Here is a 16,040-nt window from a genome sequence, read left to right as displayed (position 1 = left end):
TTTAAATGCTGAGAATAAAAGATCACACTAATTTATGAATGCTCAGCTTCTTTGAAAATGTCAACCCTAGGTTCAGTGCTGTCCAAAAGAAATATAACATGAGCCTAATATGGAACTTTAAATTTTCTAATAACTACTCTAAGGGAAGTAATAAGAAATATCTGACATTAATCCTAATAATATATTTTCTTTAACCTAGTCAAAATATTAATCAATATGAATATTGTATATCAATCAATATTGAGATGTTATACAGCTTTTTCTTCCATAAGTCTTCAAACTTCAGTATGCATTTTATACTTACACAACATATCATTTCAGACCAGCCACCTTTCAAGTGCTCACCAGCCACCTGTGATTGTTGTTACCATATTGTACAGCATGGCACAGCCCTGGCTTTTAAATGACTATTTGGCGGCTCTCCTTCGTCACTTGAGTGCAATGGCAGACTTGGGTCACTGCAATCTGCCTCCGGATTCCACCATTCCCTGCCTCACCTGTAGAGACGGGGTTTCACCGCATTAGCCAGGATGGTCTCAATCTCCTGACCTCGTGATCCGCCCGCCTCGGCCTCCCAAAGTGCTGGGATTACAGGCGTGAGCCACCACGCCCGGCCTATGACTAATATTTTTTAAAAATTAATTTTTTTTAGTGTTCTAAGTCATTGAAGGTCCATGCTGTACCTTATTTTTTCAAAGAAGATAAAACCCATTTTCTGATGTGAAAAAATAAATTCAACATTTTTCTTTATTAATGAAAAGATCCTGTTTCAGGTCATCTCATTCCATTGACTCAGCCATTAGAACAATGGCAGTAAAAGCTTTTAATCAAGCATTGTGAAAGCACAAGTATTAACTAATATAATTTGTCACTTTCAAGCATGGCTCTTATCTTTGAAGGTAACCTATCTGAAAATCTGACTACACAAAAAGTTGCATATTTTATCATCAAAATACTTTTGTGAAACGTGCCTCAAATCCCTTAACTAAAATTAGTTTCTCTGGTGATTTGTCTTTTTTTATCTGCATGTGTAAAATAGTCAAAATAATACGTACCTAAAAAACTATCCTGTAAAAATGTTAAACAAAACCATAGGACATGGTTTTGTTTTTGAAGTACTGAAAGTACTATTATTGGATGCAAATATCAGTGTAAATCAACACATTAGGTCTTGCTGATCATTTGTATATTTATGTAAATAAAATTATAACAACATTTCCCAAGAGAGACAGATGTTAGGGCATACACAAAAGAAGGAATATGGGGAAAATAAAGAACTTGTTTTGCCTTCAACATGATTTTTCCTAGGAGTAGCCTCTCAGGACTTGTGGTGGAGCTAAGTACATAATAGCAAATCTTCCATGCATTTGCAATTATCTAAAGAATCACACAGCGACAACAATTAAGTGGCTTTGAACAAATTAAGCCAAAAAAAAGATTATTTCGATAAAATTACAATTAGTAGAGTTGGTAACTTACTTTAATATGGTACTTTGCTGTATTTCTGTGTGCCAGTATATAGCACAGCATCTATCATATATACACTCTATATAAATTTTTTTTGAAAAGTGCATATATATGGTAATATTTTATGAAATGGTACCTGAAGATTAATTCAAATCTAAATGTAAGTTTCACTTTGGGACTGATATGTCTAATTCTATTTAATACTTGCTTCAGTGATTTTAAAGGTAAATGCTGCAAGGACAAAAAAAAAAAAAAAAAAAACAAACAGAATGGCATTTGAGCAATAAGATGACTGGAAGTGTTTGAAAGAAAACAAAATATGCTTCAAATTATTTTAACATAAAGAATTTCAATATATATATGGGATGTATGGAAAGCAAAACATATTAGACTTACTTAGGGAACAACTGGGACCATATTTTAAAAATCATTACAATTGTAGCAGTTATAAAGGCAGCAGGAGAGGCCAATAGGAGTTAAATCATATTTTATCAGCAACTAGTAATAAATCTGGAAGTTAATGTGGCCTCTCTAGTGAGGCTGCCTCTGAAATTGTACTTTACACTTGAAACTCCTGATCATTTCACAACTGAAACCTAAACAGGAGGCAATGAAGTGAGGGAAAAAAAATACTAAGAAGAATAATTAAAATGCCAAGATCAAGGAAACTCAATTATTGACTTAAGAAAAAAATAATTTTTATCAAAAACAACCATATTCCTTTACTAGAGGAAGAATACATCTTAATCTAATGGTTAATTACAATTTCGTAGTTTTGAGCTTTTAATTTTTATTAATGAACATACAACATTTAACAGACATATGCATTTCACTACACATTATTTCCCTAGAAAATAGCAGGGCTGCACATCTCTGTCTTCTTAATCCAAGGGTGTCTATTAAATAACATGACCTCAAATTCAACATATCTGAAACTGAGCTATTTCTACCCTCACATTTCCTCTGTGTGTGTTCCTGTGCAATCATCTACTTACTAGTTCAGTTCACAGAATGTAGAGTCACCTAAGCCCCTCTCACTCTGCAACCCAGCCCACACCACTTAATAAGTTCCCATGCCATGCTCCTTAATAGCTCCTCACTTTTATTCCCACACCAGAATCTCTACAATACCTTCCTTAACTTAGAACACTCCAAGGCCATACTATAAAGTTTTCCTTTGCCCCTAAACACTGCCTTAACTGATACCTCATGGCCTTTCCATTTCCATCAAGTTCCTATATTGCTCATGTCCTAACTATGCCAGCCATCTGCAATTTTTTACTGTGCTATGTTGTGTCACACTTCTGTGATTTGTCTACAATGTGCTCCTTTTTCTGAAACAATTTTCCCTTCCTCTACCTACCTAAGTTCTAATCATTCTTCAAAATCTCATTTTCACGGAAATGCCACACTTTCCTGACCTCCTTTGAGGAGCTGGGCCCATCCTCTGTGCTGTCCCAGGGAAGACGCTAAATACCCTGTAATGGCACTTGCACACTGTTCTATGGATGATGATTTAGCACATTATGCCAGGCCTTCTGAGAGCAGCTGGTCCTGTTGACTTCTATAATTCCAGCACCACCACTATGACAGGAAATGGTGATGCATTCAATAAATATTGGCTGAATGAATAAATGAACCACCCAATTGGATATCTGAAAAACTATTTAGAATATTCACTCAGGAACAACAAACTCATATTTGCATAAAGACCAAATGTAAGAGTTCATTCAGTGATTCAGCAAATATTAACAGACATTATGATCTTTTTACCAGACGTGGGCTAGTAATTACAGCAATAATGACCATGACTCCAATACCACCCAGCAACCTACACCTGCGGGTGGTTTGCTACATGCCAGGTTCCGTTGACAATCTTATGCACAATTCCCTGAGGTACAGGTTATAGTGACCTCTAATGCATACAAGTGGAAACCAAGGTGCAGAGAAGTAAGGTTCCCACTCTCAAATATGATAATAATATTGCCTAGTAAGAAATAAAATAATTGAACAATGGTCCCTGCTTTTAAGTAACTCAAAGTGAAATAGAGGGCAAGGCAATCTAAAAACACTAGTCCACAGTATAAGACACACACTATAAGGCTGGAAGCGGTAGCTCATGCCTGTAATCCCAGCACTTTGGGAGGCCAAGGCAGGTGGATCACCTGGAGTCAGAAGTTCAACACCAGCTTGGCCAACATGGTGAAACCCCATCTCTACTAAAAATACAAAAATTAGCTGGGCATGGTGGCGGATGCCTGTAATCCCAGCTACTTGGGAGGCTGAGGCAGGAAAATCGCTTGCACCCAGGAGGCGGAGGTTGCAGTGAGCCGAGATCGTGCCACTGCACTCCAGCCTGGGTGACAAGAGTGAAACTCCATTTCAAAAAAAAAAGACACATGCTATAACATGGGGCAATAAGCATGCCAGTATCTCACAGTCAAGACACTGATGAGTGACTGTGGGGAATCCTCATTCAGAAAGAATTCCTGCTCCGGGAGTTGCATTTCTGTTCATCTTAATGTCTACCGTTTGGAACTTTCTGTACATTTTAGGAACAACTTAAAGACCCAAACTAGATGTTTAAAACTAAAATGTTCTCAGTAACCATTTGATGATTGAACGTGCAAGGTTACAGATAAATATGTAGTGATTGAGATAAGAAAAACTAATGATATTCTATATAGGCCAATTAAGTCTCAAGTGCTTATTCAAAATTAAATTAAACTATTTCCTTATGAATTTTTTTAAAACATAGATTGAAAAAAATAAAAGATCAAAAACTTAAAAATCTACATTTTAGATACCTTTTGAATTTTAAATTCAAAGATAAAACTAGTTCAAAGGTTTCTTCTGCCTGCACACATCTGTATTTTAAATAAATGAAAAACAGCACTATCTAACCCCAGAGAGTAGTAACTATCAGAATATTGAAATTCAGATAATACAATTGAACAACAACAAAGAAAGACATAGCATGATACTTACATTAAGCAGCTGTTCAAAAGCAAAACTAAAGCCCTTCTTATAATCTGTAATTCCTTTGGCTGTGATATTATTCACCGCATCTTTCAACACTTTCTTATTTCTTACATTTGCTTGGACAAGGTGCTGAAAACAGCTGACATCCTGAGCATTGCTGTTAAACTGCAAAAGATTAAAAAGTAAATATATAAATGAACATTAAAATCAACCATATAGTCTTCATAGAATTTGTGTTTGATACTCCTAAACGGTATTGCATTGCTTACTCTCTCAAATGGAAAAGTGAGTAGGCTGGTAACAAAGCTGCAATAAGAAACAAATGGCAATTTTCATCTGAGCTACCAACCCATACTGGAACACTGAGTCTGCTGCTTATATTCCCGAAGCCTGGTTTCCCTGCTTATAAATTTGAGAATTAAATTATATTACATCCCTTCTAGTTCTCAAATTTAATGAGCATGTAGAAAAAATAATCCAAAGCAATAAAATATATGCAGAATCCAGAAATGATATGGGATGCCTGCCCCAGTTGTGGGGACATGTTAAATATTTTCATTGCCTCTTATTAGGAAAGACTGGTTGGAAAAGTAATACACCGAATAACATGAATCAATGTTTTGTCATTTTGAAATTTGATGGTACTGTCTTTCTATGGAGGCTAACAGAGCAAAGCAATCTGAATCAAGAACAACTGGTAGCCTTTTAGAAATATCACTTTAGAGGTTACTAAAGAGTGCCAGGGGAACCGTGGAGGCAAGGCGATGGAGCCCTGAACAGCACAGAGGCTGTGGGAGAGAAAACATCAACTCCAATGATAACTGCCCAAAATGGAAAATTTAAGAACGATCATCAAAGTAACTTTGTCAACCCCATAAAAAATATTCACATCGTTCTCTGGATATTTCCAAAAAGAAAGAACAATAGGAATGCTGCAACAAAATCCAGGATAATAGGATGAGTGGAGTCATCCAATCATTTATTAACTCCATAATTTGTGAAAGTTCTTCAGGCTCTTGGCACCTAGACTGTCACATCTGCAAAATGGGAATAATAAAAAAAAGCATATTTGCCAGAAAAAAGGGACTGGCCAGATAAAATGTTAAAGATATTTTCAGATCAAAAACATATACTTATTTTAATGAGTGGGTCACAAGTTATTACATATTCTTGCAAATATAATTCATCATTTTTTTCTCTGAAGATCACTGAACGTAATTATAAGTTACATTGCACAATTCATCAATTTATTAAGCAAATATTTACTAGCAGCCTATTATATGCCAAGAATCATGACAGGTAGTAGTTTCATGCTTTCAGACATAATTATTTGCACACACAAAAATACCATAAATATATAAAGTTATATAGTGTCTACCATGTGCTGCATTTACTATTCTACAAATGTAAATCATTTCATCTTTGCAAATGCTCTGCAAGATAAACATTATTATCCCCATTTTATCTATGAAAAAACTCATCCTGCATTGCCTCTCAATATAGTATAATAAATTATGATTCACTCTATAAAGCAATATAATATTATGCTCTAGGAGACAATATCAGGAGAGGCATTTCTAATTTGGACTGCAAACATTTGAAAGAAAATTCTCCTAAGAAACAGCATTTCCTGTGATTCCAGAGAAATGTTCCAGTGCAGAGCACAAAGGAAGAACATTCCAAGCAAACAGAACAACATGTGCAAAGGCCCTTACATGGAAACAAAAGAAGCCTTTTTAAGAAAACATAAAGAGAGTGAGTTTAGCTCGGTCTCATAGGAGGACAAAAGACATAAAATGAGTTCAGAGAGGGAGGCAAGGGCTAGATCATGTGGAGTCTAATGGAAATGCTGAAGATGATTTTATTTTCTGTGAAATGGAAAGTCACTGGAAGATCTTAAGCCAAACGTAAAATAATTGAATCTAGAATTTTAAGAGTGCATCCTAGCTGCTGTGTGGAAAATGGACTTGAGATGAGCACAATATAAAGGAGGGAGAGTAATTAGAAGGCTTTGCAGTAACCTAGCTGAAAATACATAGTGCTTTTGTTATTTGTGGAGATGGTTAGAAAGGGAAGAATTCAGGAGGTATTTCTGAGAAAGAATCAAATAGGACTTGGTGGTGGATTTAGCAGGAGGATGCATAACAGAGCGGTATCTTGAATAACCGCCAGGTTTCTGACACGGGCATCTGGAAGGATAGAGGACTGGAGGGATGACTGGTTCAGGGATAATTGAGGAATAGAGAAGAGAAGCACAGAGTTCAATTTAGGGTGAGGTTTCAATAGATGTAAGATATGCAAGTGAACATGTTAAGAAATGATAACATTTAAAGCATGAGGCTCAAAAGAAGTCTTGGCTAAATAATTTATTTTAAAAAAACCAGAAGGCTTCAGGAAAAAGAAATTGGTTTAAAGCCATACGAAAACAAAACAAAACAAAAAGTAGAGTAGAATAGGAGTACCTGAGAAAACTAAGTAAGAGCAAGTTTCCATGGAGACAGGAGAGAAATCAGGAGATTGGACTGTTTTGGATGAGAGAAAAATGTGTCAAAAGGAAGATACTGTGTGGTGACAGAGAAGATGGGGACTTAAAACTGCCCAGTAGGGCCGGGCACAGTGGCTCACACCAGTAATCCCAGCATTTTGGGAGGACAAGGCGGGTGGATCACCTGAGGTCGGGAGTTTGAGACCAGCCTGACCAACATGGAGAAACCCCATCTCTACTAAAAAATACAAAATTAGCCGGGCGTGGTGGTGCATGCCTGTAATCCCAGCTACTCGTGAGGCTGAGGCAGGAGAATCACTTGAACCCGGGAGGCGGAGGTTGCGGTGAGCCAAGACCACGCCATTGCACTCCAGCCTGGGCAACAAGAGCGAAACTCTGTCTCAGAAAAACAAAACAAAACAAACAAAAAATGCCCAGTGAACTCATCCACATTATGTAGGCAGCCTTGGGTTGGGGGGTGGGGAGGGCAGAACCAATGGACAGCAGGAGCATCTGAATGCAGGCAAATCTTCAAAGTGCCTTGGCTGGATGCAGAGCAGGAAAACCGGGTGGCATCTGTAGGGTAGACTGAGGGTCAAGAAAAGTCTACTTTAAAGCTAGGGGTCACTCGAGCTAAGAAGACTGGTATTAAAGAGAGAAGGAAGAAAAAGATGCAGGAAATAGAAGAGAGGTAAAAAATAAAGTTCATGGAAAGGTAGGGACAGATGGATCCGCGTGACACACAGAGGAATAGCCCTTTAGGAAAATGCACATCGACTTCATTATTCTAGGAAAGAAGAGTGGAAGCTGACCGAGCCAGGTGGTATGTGGATTTGGATGATGATAGTTACTGTCTATGGCATTTGTCTCCTTTAACAAGGAGGCAAGATGATCAGGACAATGAGAGGAGAAGGCAGGCTTAGAGAGAAGAGAAAACAAGAAGTACAATGTCCTGCACAGACAGTGAGTCCTTTTTCATGTTTATTTTGAACACGACTTTCATGAATATCACCAGTGTGAGAATAAAGTTCCAGTATATTTATTTACTGTTTTCTATAAATTCAAATATTGAAAACTGAGTATCTTCAGGTCCAAATGACCAGTCCCACTGCCTCTTTTATCACTCTTCTATTCTTTGGTTATTGGATGCAAGCTTATTCTACATGTTCCATTTTCAAAACAAATAAATGTTAGGACTCCCCTGTATTGGTAAGTAAAAATACAGTTTGCCAATATATTAATAGTAAAGTGACCTTAGAGAATTATTACAAATGGTTACAGGAAATGTTATTAACTGACTTATTTAAACCATGAATCACCATAAAGGTACAAGTTACGCAGAAATTGAGCACTGAATAATGTATTGCTCAGAGTCTTTCAGTTGGCCTTGACCTGCTTTTAACACAGAAAAGTGAAGCATCTCATTAGGTCACTTTAACACAAACTGATTAAATGTAAATTCAATTCATTAAATACATATTCAGTAGTGTATAACAGAATTACTACAATTGCACTCATAATAAAACTCATAAATAATGTACAGAAAGGAATAACTTACAAAGTGTAACTCCCTATAGCAAATCTTACTCTCCTAGGAAAGTGATGAGAAATTTGAAAGTTTACAATCAGATAAGACTATATTTCACAGATATCTTAGACTCATCAGCTTATATCGTATTATGTATATTTTAAAAATAGGTTAATTTTCATGGGCTGAAGTAGCAGTCTTTGATAACATGTGCCTACATACTAATTTAAAACCATATATTAAAAACCTTAGAGCAAAAGTGTGATAGTAAATATATTACAAATGGTATATGGCGAGTGAAAAGAGATTGAAGGAGCTCTGATTTTGTCATCTATTAAGAAAATACTTCTTGTAAAAGTGTGTATTTAACATGACAGAGTCAGAAATCCAAACTAACATCATATTGATTCCTTTTCCAATCCCAGAAAATTCAACTAAGTAGGTCACTCATTAGACCTGCTGAGAACAATTTCTGTTAGCCAGTTTAGATAGAAGGCACATGTGTTAACATGGGCATCTGGGGTAAAAATCCTGGAGGGTTTGTATTTCTACTCTAGCATTGGGTTATTCTTTCTTTGCCCTTCCACATCTCTTGTTCCTTCTGCCAAAAACACTTTTTCCCACTATATATACTGTTCCTCTGCTTACTATACTTTTTCTCCCTTCTTCACTCAGTCCTCATGAAAGTTTTCATGACCTTCCCTGACTACATTAAATCACCCAGTACTAAGCTCTCTTAAATCTATCTCTTTTTTACAGAGCACCAGTTATACTATCATATTTCTCTGTATCCTAGCTTAATAAATAGACCCCTCTATTGGATTATTAGCCCACATGGCCAGAGAATATGTCCACACCACCACTGCATTTTCTGTACTTAGCATGTAATAGACATGCTATAAATATTTACTGAATAAATGGATAATGGATAAATGTTTAAACTCCTTGGATGTAGACTTTAAGAAAATTAGAAGCCAGTGTAAAATGTTGATCAATAATCAAGCTATGTAAATTAGAAGTCAGTGTAAAATGTTAATCAATAAGCTATAGATTTATAAGTAGATGAATTGCATCTTAGCTCTGCAATGTTGTTAAACTTGTACATTCAAAAGTACAAATACTCTGTCCAAATAGACATTAAAATAGTCAAATAAAGATGTACAGAACATCTAACATAGAGTCTGACATACAGTAGATGTTAAATAGCAACTCTATTGTTTTAAAAATTATTTTAGTAAAAAGCATTAGGATACTCAGTACTAAAATTAGAACAGATTCCTAATTCATAAGATTCAGATAAACTGCCTCAGCTGTATTGAGCTTGAAATAAAGTTGACTAACAGGATGATACAAGTGTCCCACAAACATTAGTTTAGTGTTTGAAACAGTTTCTGTTAAAACTATGATCAATGCATTTCAATACTTCCAAAGAAACTTCTTATTAAATATCACAGTCAAGTACGCAAATTGAAAGATGCTTTCCAGTCAAAACAAAGTATCAGTATCTCAAATGAAATAAGCCAAGCTTTTGGTTTTGTAAAGGCAGTCTCTATTTTTGCTCTAATTTCCTCTGCTGAATATGAAATCATTCCATGAAATATTTCTGAGAAGAGGGACTCTGCTCGTCATCACATTATGTCAGGATACAAACAACCAAATATTCCTGTTGCCTTAATACACACTACAAGTCAAAGAAGCAGAAAGTTACGGGAAGTGCCCTTTGTCTGGAAATGGCAACTGGAACACATCTTCTTGGAGTACCAAGTCTTCCTTTGAATGGTTTAGCACAGTCAAGCAGTTCTGCACTGGAAATATTAAGAATTAATGACAAAAGATATTCTTAAGGTCATATCTTCTACTTGAAAGTGCAGTGAAAGAGAAGTAGTTCATTTATTCTTTGCCCACTCGACCTGTCTTTTAAAAATTATTTTTAGTTTTAAAAAATGAGACAGGGTCTTACTATTTTGCCCAGGCTGGTTTCGGATTCCTGGCCTCAAGTGATCCTCCCAACTTGGCCTCCCAAGCAGCTGGAATTATAGGCATGAGCCACTGTACCCAGCTTTCAACATGTCTTTTAATTTGCATCCCTTCCCCTCAGAAAGACCGTTCTCCTGTGCATGAATTCTAAATGTTTAAAGGCAGGCTTTCTTTAGGGTACTTTGTACATTGTTTAGTCCTAAAGCATTTTTAATAAGCAAAAATAGGACATAACTATAGTTTTTGAAAAAATTGTTCATTTATTACTTAACATGTCTTAATGTTTTATTTTCTCTATTTCTGGCATGTAAAATAAATAATGGTGCAAAATTGTTGGCTTAAGCCATGGAATGATCAGCAAAAATAATAATTCAAATCCAGACCTGACTGCTTTGGAAAAGGATTTTTTAAATTAAAATAATATTAGTAAACTTATTTACACAAGTTAACTATGATGGATAACATATATAACAAATTTATACTTTATAAGATATATTAAATAATCTAAATTAGAAACAATAAAATTTTGCATATTAGTAAGTACAAACACAAATTATGGTATCAGACACTATCCACATTTTGGCCACCAGATGGCGATGCAGGAAAATAAAAGGAAAATGACCAGAGGCTGTGGGCTCCAAAATTTTGGCTATGTTTGTTTTATGTACTTATTCCCATTTTTAAAAAACTTTCAAAATTTATTTTCATTTTCATATTTTTCATAGTAGATTTGACTATAAGAGATTATATGAAAATGATTATTCTAAAATCCGGATAAAATAGCTGATAACATTTATCCTTACGGATGTGGATACATTCCCAGTTAAGAGTTATTTCCGGAAAACTGATGAGAAATAAGGTTTATAAAGTGGCTGTTTAGAATTCAATGTCTGGGTGAAATGTTATAACTGCAGTCAGGACTTTGGTTCATTTGCTACTGTGACTTAGCTGCATTTTTGTATGTTTAGTATGTCTTTGAATTTCAGAAGTCAATAAAAGTCCAGATGAATAGAAAAAAAATGCTTTCTAGTTTATCTGTTACCAAATTACTTTCCAAAAACTTTGCACCAATTTAAAGTACAGGTGTGCTAGTTTCACTGCAGCCTCATAAACACTTCCCATTTTTTATTTGCTAAATTGTAAATAAAAATATTTCAATATTTTAACTATTTGAATTTGATTGCTAGCAAAATGACCCTTTTTCTCATATATTAATTTTTGTGTAGTTCTGTTTTTCCAGATCGTTGCTTACTATTAATCTGAACTTATGAGCCTATTCCTTTACTATTTCTTAAAAGAGTTTTGTACTTAGAAAATCAACCGTCTATCAGTCAGGAAATTATTCATCTGTAACCTTACTAATGTTTCATAGGTTTTGGTATATAGTCATGGTGGAATTTAGTTTCCCCAACACTATGAGGTGATAACAAAATTAGGCAATTTGTTTTTACAAATAGCGAAATTTCCCATTTATGATACATTCATTCATGATACATTCCTTATAACAAATTAAGATTTTGAATACATTTCTGTAATTTTTTAGTCCTTTGTCCCTCCGTTATTTCATGAGCTTTTTTAATATGAATAATTTAAAAAAGCATTAGCTAACATGTATTGAGAATCACCTGCGTGCCAGGCTAAATACTTGATATCCATTAAGTTGTTTAACTTTCAACAAGCTACAGTTTTAGTTTTAATAGGCTTCCCATTATATAGTTGAGGATGAGGTGTACAACGTTAAACAAAGTGTTCAGAGTCAAACAGCAACCAAGATTCAGAGCTCAACCCCAAGCGCAAACTTCCTGACGCACTTTTCTCTAAGGTCTTTAATCGTTTTCAATTACAGTTTAATAACAGAGAAGAAAGCTACCACATCCCGTCATGTGATATTCTTCACAACTGTCTTCCTACTGCAGTAACTTTAGAAATTTTTGTCAAATTAAAATTGCTTTTACGAGTAAATTAGAAAAACTGCCATCTTCACATGGGTATCCTTTTCATTCCAGGAAAATTATTCATTAATTCCAAATATCAAATCTTTTAAGTATATCTCTCACATTCTTTTCTCTATCTTTAATATAGGTCCTAAATATATTACTAAAAGTACTGCTAGTTAATTCATGAATTTTGCTAATGTTGTGAATTTGATTTTAATTTCTGTTGTTAATCCCTGTCCAGGGAAAACTAGAAGGCGTGGTCACCCTCTCACAGTCAGAGACATAAATATCTTCACTAATGACACTCGTGGAGTTGGCCACTCCACTCTTCAAGTTAACAGCGCTGTTCCCAACAGTGGCTGCTGGTTTGCGGTTTCCTTGGTCCACTGTATAAAAACAGAAACATACTGAGAATGAATTATCTCTTCTTTAATCAATTTAGGAAAACCAAGTCTAGTCCAGGCCTTGCTCTAATAAGCATTACAGCCAAAACTGATTCAATTATCTCCCCTGAGCTGCAGATTGCTCCTTTCTGAAATAAAGGGTTTTTCTGGATTAGGTGGAAAGCCCTTCAAATTCTAAAATTATATAATTTACATCAGATAGTTTAACAATCAGAACAAAAATATAAATATGGAATAAATTCTGTATATGTCTAAAAAATGGCACCAGTAGAGAAAATGGAATACAATTCCCTATTATAATTATAAAGACATGAATTGTGTTTGCCTATAAATGTAAATCATCATTCATCAAACATTTCAATAAATATTTTCATTTTTAAACAAATATTCCAAACAACTCGAATCATGATGTAACCTACATTTAGTCTGTTTACCTTGTTGAAATCTTGGATGGATCTCTGAATAAGTCCCAATTATCATTTTTAATATATTCTGTTTATATTTTGATAGAGAAAATTCTATAATTCTCTAATCATATCCATTTAAAAACATTTGAAGTCACTGAAAGTATGCCGTTCTTTTACTTGAAATGCAAACTGAATTTAGCATCCCCCTGCATCTCCACCTGACATTTCTGTCTTCTCAACCATCTTTTAAACAACCACTGTGCACTCCTGAGTCCACAGCACTTTTCCAACTGGAAAAATGGGCAGCTTTCTTTCCCATTCCATCATTCTTCAGGTACAATAATCTTATCAGTATTATTTCCATTACAAATGTTTTTTGCATAGCCCTCTAGAAATCTGAATGCCAGCTCCTGAAGACAAAACCTTAATGAAATGATGAAACAATCACATATTCTCTGATCTGGTCCCCTTTACCAACACTGTGATGCACACGTGACCAATATGCACAATATTTTCATGATACCTGAAGCTGAGTACTTGGAAAACTCCCTAGTTGAAAAATAAAATAAAACGGATGGCTCAGTTTGCTTGAAGAACACAAAAAGAATGGCATACGTAACTAATGTGTTTGTAGAGCAGAGATACCACAATACTGATCATATGAGTGAGGATGATTGGCCACATAAGAAGAACACAGAGTTAACTTATCACTGACTGAAACTGTTTATAAAATTCTGACATCCATCTAGTACATTTTTTGTTCAGCACTGTTCTGATTGACAAAAAGGTAGAGTCACTTCAAGAACCACCACTATGTGCCTTGAACTATTCTATGTACAGTAACATTAGTACGAAAAAGACTCTATACTCAAAGAAGCATACATTCTTGGAGAGGAGGGAATACAGAGATACAGAAAATAACAAACATATGTAAAATATCAGGTGAAGAGAAATGATAGAAAAAATAAAGTGACGTGAAATATTAAATAAACAAAGTGGTTGAATAACAAAATTGGAATGCTGTCTGAGAGACAGTAGTCAGGGAAGGCCTATCAGGCAGTATTTGAGCAAAGACCTGAGCTGGGGGAAGATCTGGGGGATGATCAGGCAGCTATCTAGACCTGGAAGCATCCAGATTCATGTAATGGTAAGCAGAAGTAATTTCTCATCTGTACACATCTATAAGACATTCACTAGACAGAAAGGACACATCTGCCTTTTAAGAAAGTTTATTCACATCACCAGTGAATTCTTTTAAACATTAAATTGTAGCTGGGATGCAGAAACAGCTGATGACAGTTATCAACTAGGGTTGAAGGAATTATATTCAATTTAACTCAGTTCCATTGAGAGAAATTATATACATCTGGAAAACTTAGAGCATGATTATGATATAAATTAATGACAAAAAGATAGGTAAAGAAGATACCTATGAAACTACACAGCAGGAGAGATTTCATATTTTAAAATATATTTTAAAGTGTGCAATAAACATGGATTACTGAACAAAACATTACAAAGGTGAATTAGTTGTAGAAAAAAGTAATTGCCAATATTTTTATTCAAAGTTTATAAGATAACTTATACAAATTGTCACTTTATGGAAAATCTCTTATACATTAACATAAGGTAAAAATATTTTCATGTCTCAGCACATTAGTTTTCAAGCTATAATATATATATCAAAATTCTCAAAATGCTTTTTTTTATTCCTCTAGGAATTTGATGAAATAGATTTTTATTCAGCAATTAAGATTGCAGTGTATTCATTTTACTAATAAGTTCTCATAACGTCAATTTACATTTGAATTTCTTTTGAATTTTAAGCCTACTAAATAATTAAGAACAGATATGATAGTTTAATTTAAAGAACCCTGAACAATTCTCCTACATCTATTGCTCAGGCCAGCCCAAGTCACTCTCTTTACCTATACTCAAAATTAAATGAAACTATAATTTAAAAAATTTCATCTAATAAGTACTGACACACGTGACATCTTTTCCTAGTCCTTCAAGCCCCATCAAATAAGTCAATAACTTTTATAATTTTAAAAACGATAGTTCAGTTTAGAATAAAAGTATTCCCTTTGCCTCACCCTGAATATTACTTTGCAATTTCCTTTTTACATATACGATGAATTTCTAAGTGCCAAAAACTTAGTGTACCACGTAATTAATGGGAAAAAAATACTTATCATACTCGTCAACACCTTCTTATAAACTCTCTTTATATTTCCAAAGCAATTAAGTTATCTTCTGGCATCTCATAAAAAAAAAGAAAAATCCTAAATAACCTTGATGGCTTTGCCCTGCTATTATAACAACTAAATGTCTTTTTGTTTGATCTTTTCTTACTGTCCATAATTTCTTTATGTCTTTTGAATGAAAATACTTTTATAAAGGTCCCATCTTTACCTAAAAAAAAGTGCATAAGAAGATACAATTCTTCTTCTTTTAACACATTCTCTTAATTCCATTTCTTCCTGTTTTAAGACCTCCCCCCATCCCCAAAGAAACAAATGTCTACAAAATAAAAATATTCCAACATCCATAGTATTAAGAATTCTATAAATTACCAAGCTCTTAAAATCTGAGTCAGTGAAAATTACACGATTATTTACAACAAGCCCCAGTTAATTATCTGCTGAATTTGCCAAATGTACCTCTTTAGTATACTGATTTCCTCTTCTATAATGACGCGAAGCCTGCCAATTGTACACACAGTTAACAGTAATGTGATAAAAACCCCTGCACAGGAATCACTCGGGGGACTTTCCAAATGCAGATGTTCTCCTTAGCTCCGGAGTGCAGCTTGAGATGCTGCATTTCTACCCATTGCTTAACAGGGCTCCC

General features: G+C 34.7%; 1 protein-coding gene across 9 annotated transcripts in view; it reads right to left on the bottom strand.

Moving 5' to 3' along the window:
* Positions 1–16,040, bottom strand: part of CACNA2D1 (calcium voltage-gated channel auxiliary subunit alpha2delta 1) — a 509,235-nt gene that overhangs the window by 98,864 nt on the left and 394,331 nt on the right. For all 9 annotated transcript variants that reach the window (XR_009208968.1, XR_009208970.1, XM_058425275.1 and 6 more), the window contains one exon: positions 4,456–4,614. Coding sequence is in view for 7 of the 9 variants with exons in the window: in XM_058425275.1 (XP_058281258.1) it covers positions 4,456–4,614 (159 nt within the window). In the remaining 2 variants the exon portion in view is untranslated. The remainder of the gene's footprint in view (positions 1–4,455; positions 4,615–16,040) is intronic.

The sequence above is a fragment of the Hylobates moloch genome, unplaced genomic scaffold (assembly GCF_009828535.3).
Source record: "Hylobates moloch isolate HMO894 unplaced genomic scaffold, HMol_V3 SCAFFOLD_1, whole genome shotgun sequence".
Classification (NCBI taxonomy): domain Eukaryota; kingdom Metazoa; phylum Chordata; class Mammalia; order Primates; family Hylobatidae; genus Hylobates; species Hylobates moloch.
The sequence above is the reverse complement of the archived record's forward strand: the minus strand, read 5'-3'. Positions and strand labels throughout refer to the sequence as shown.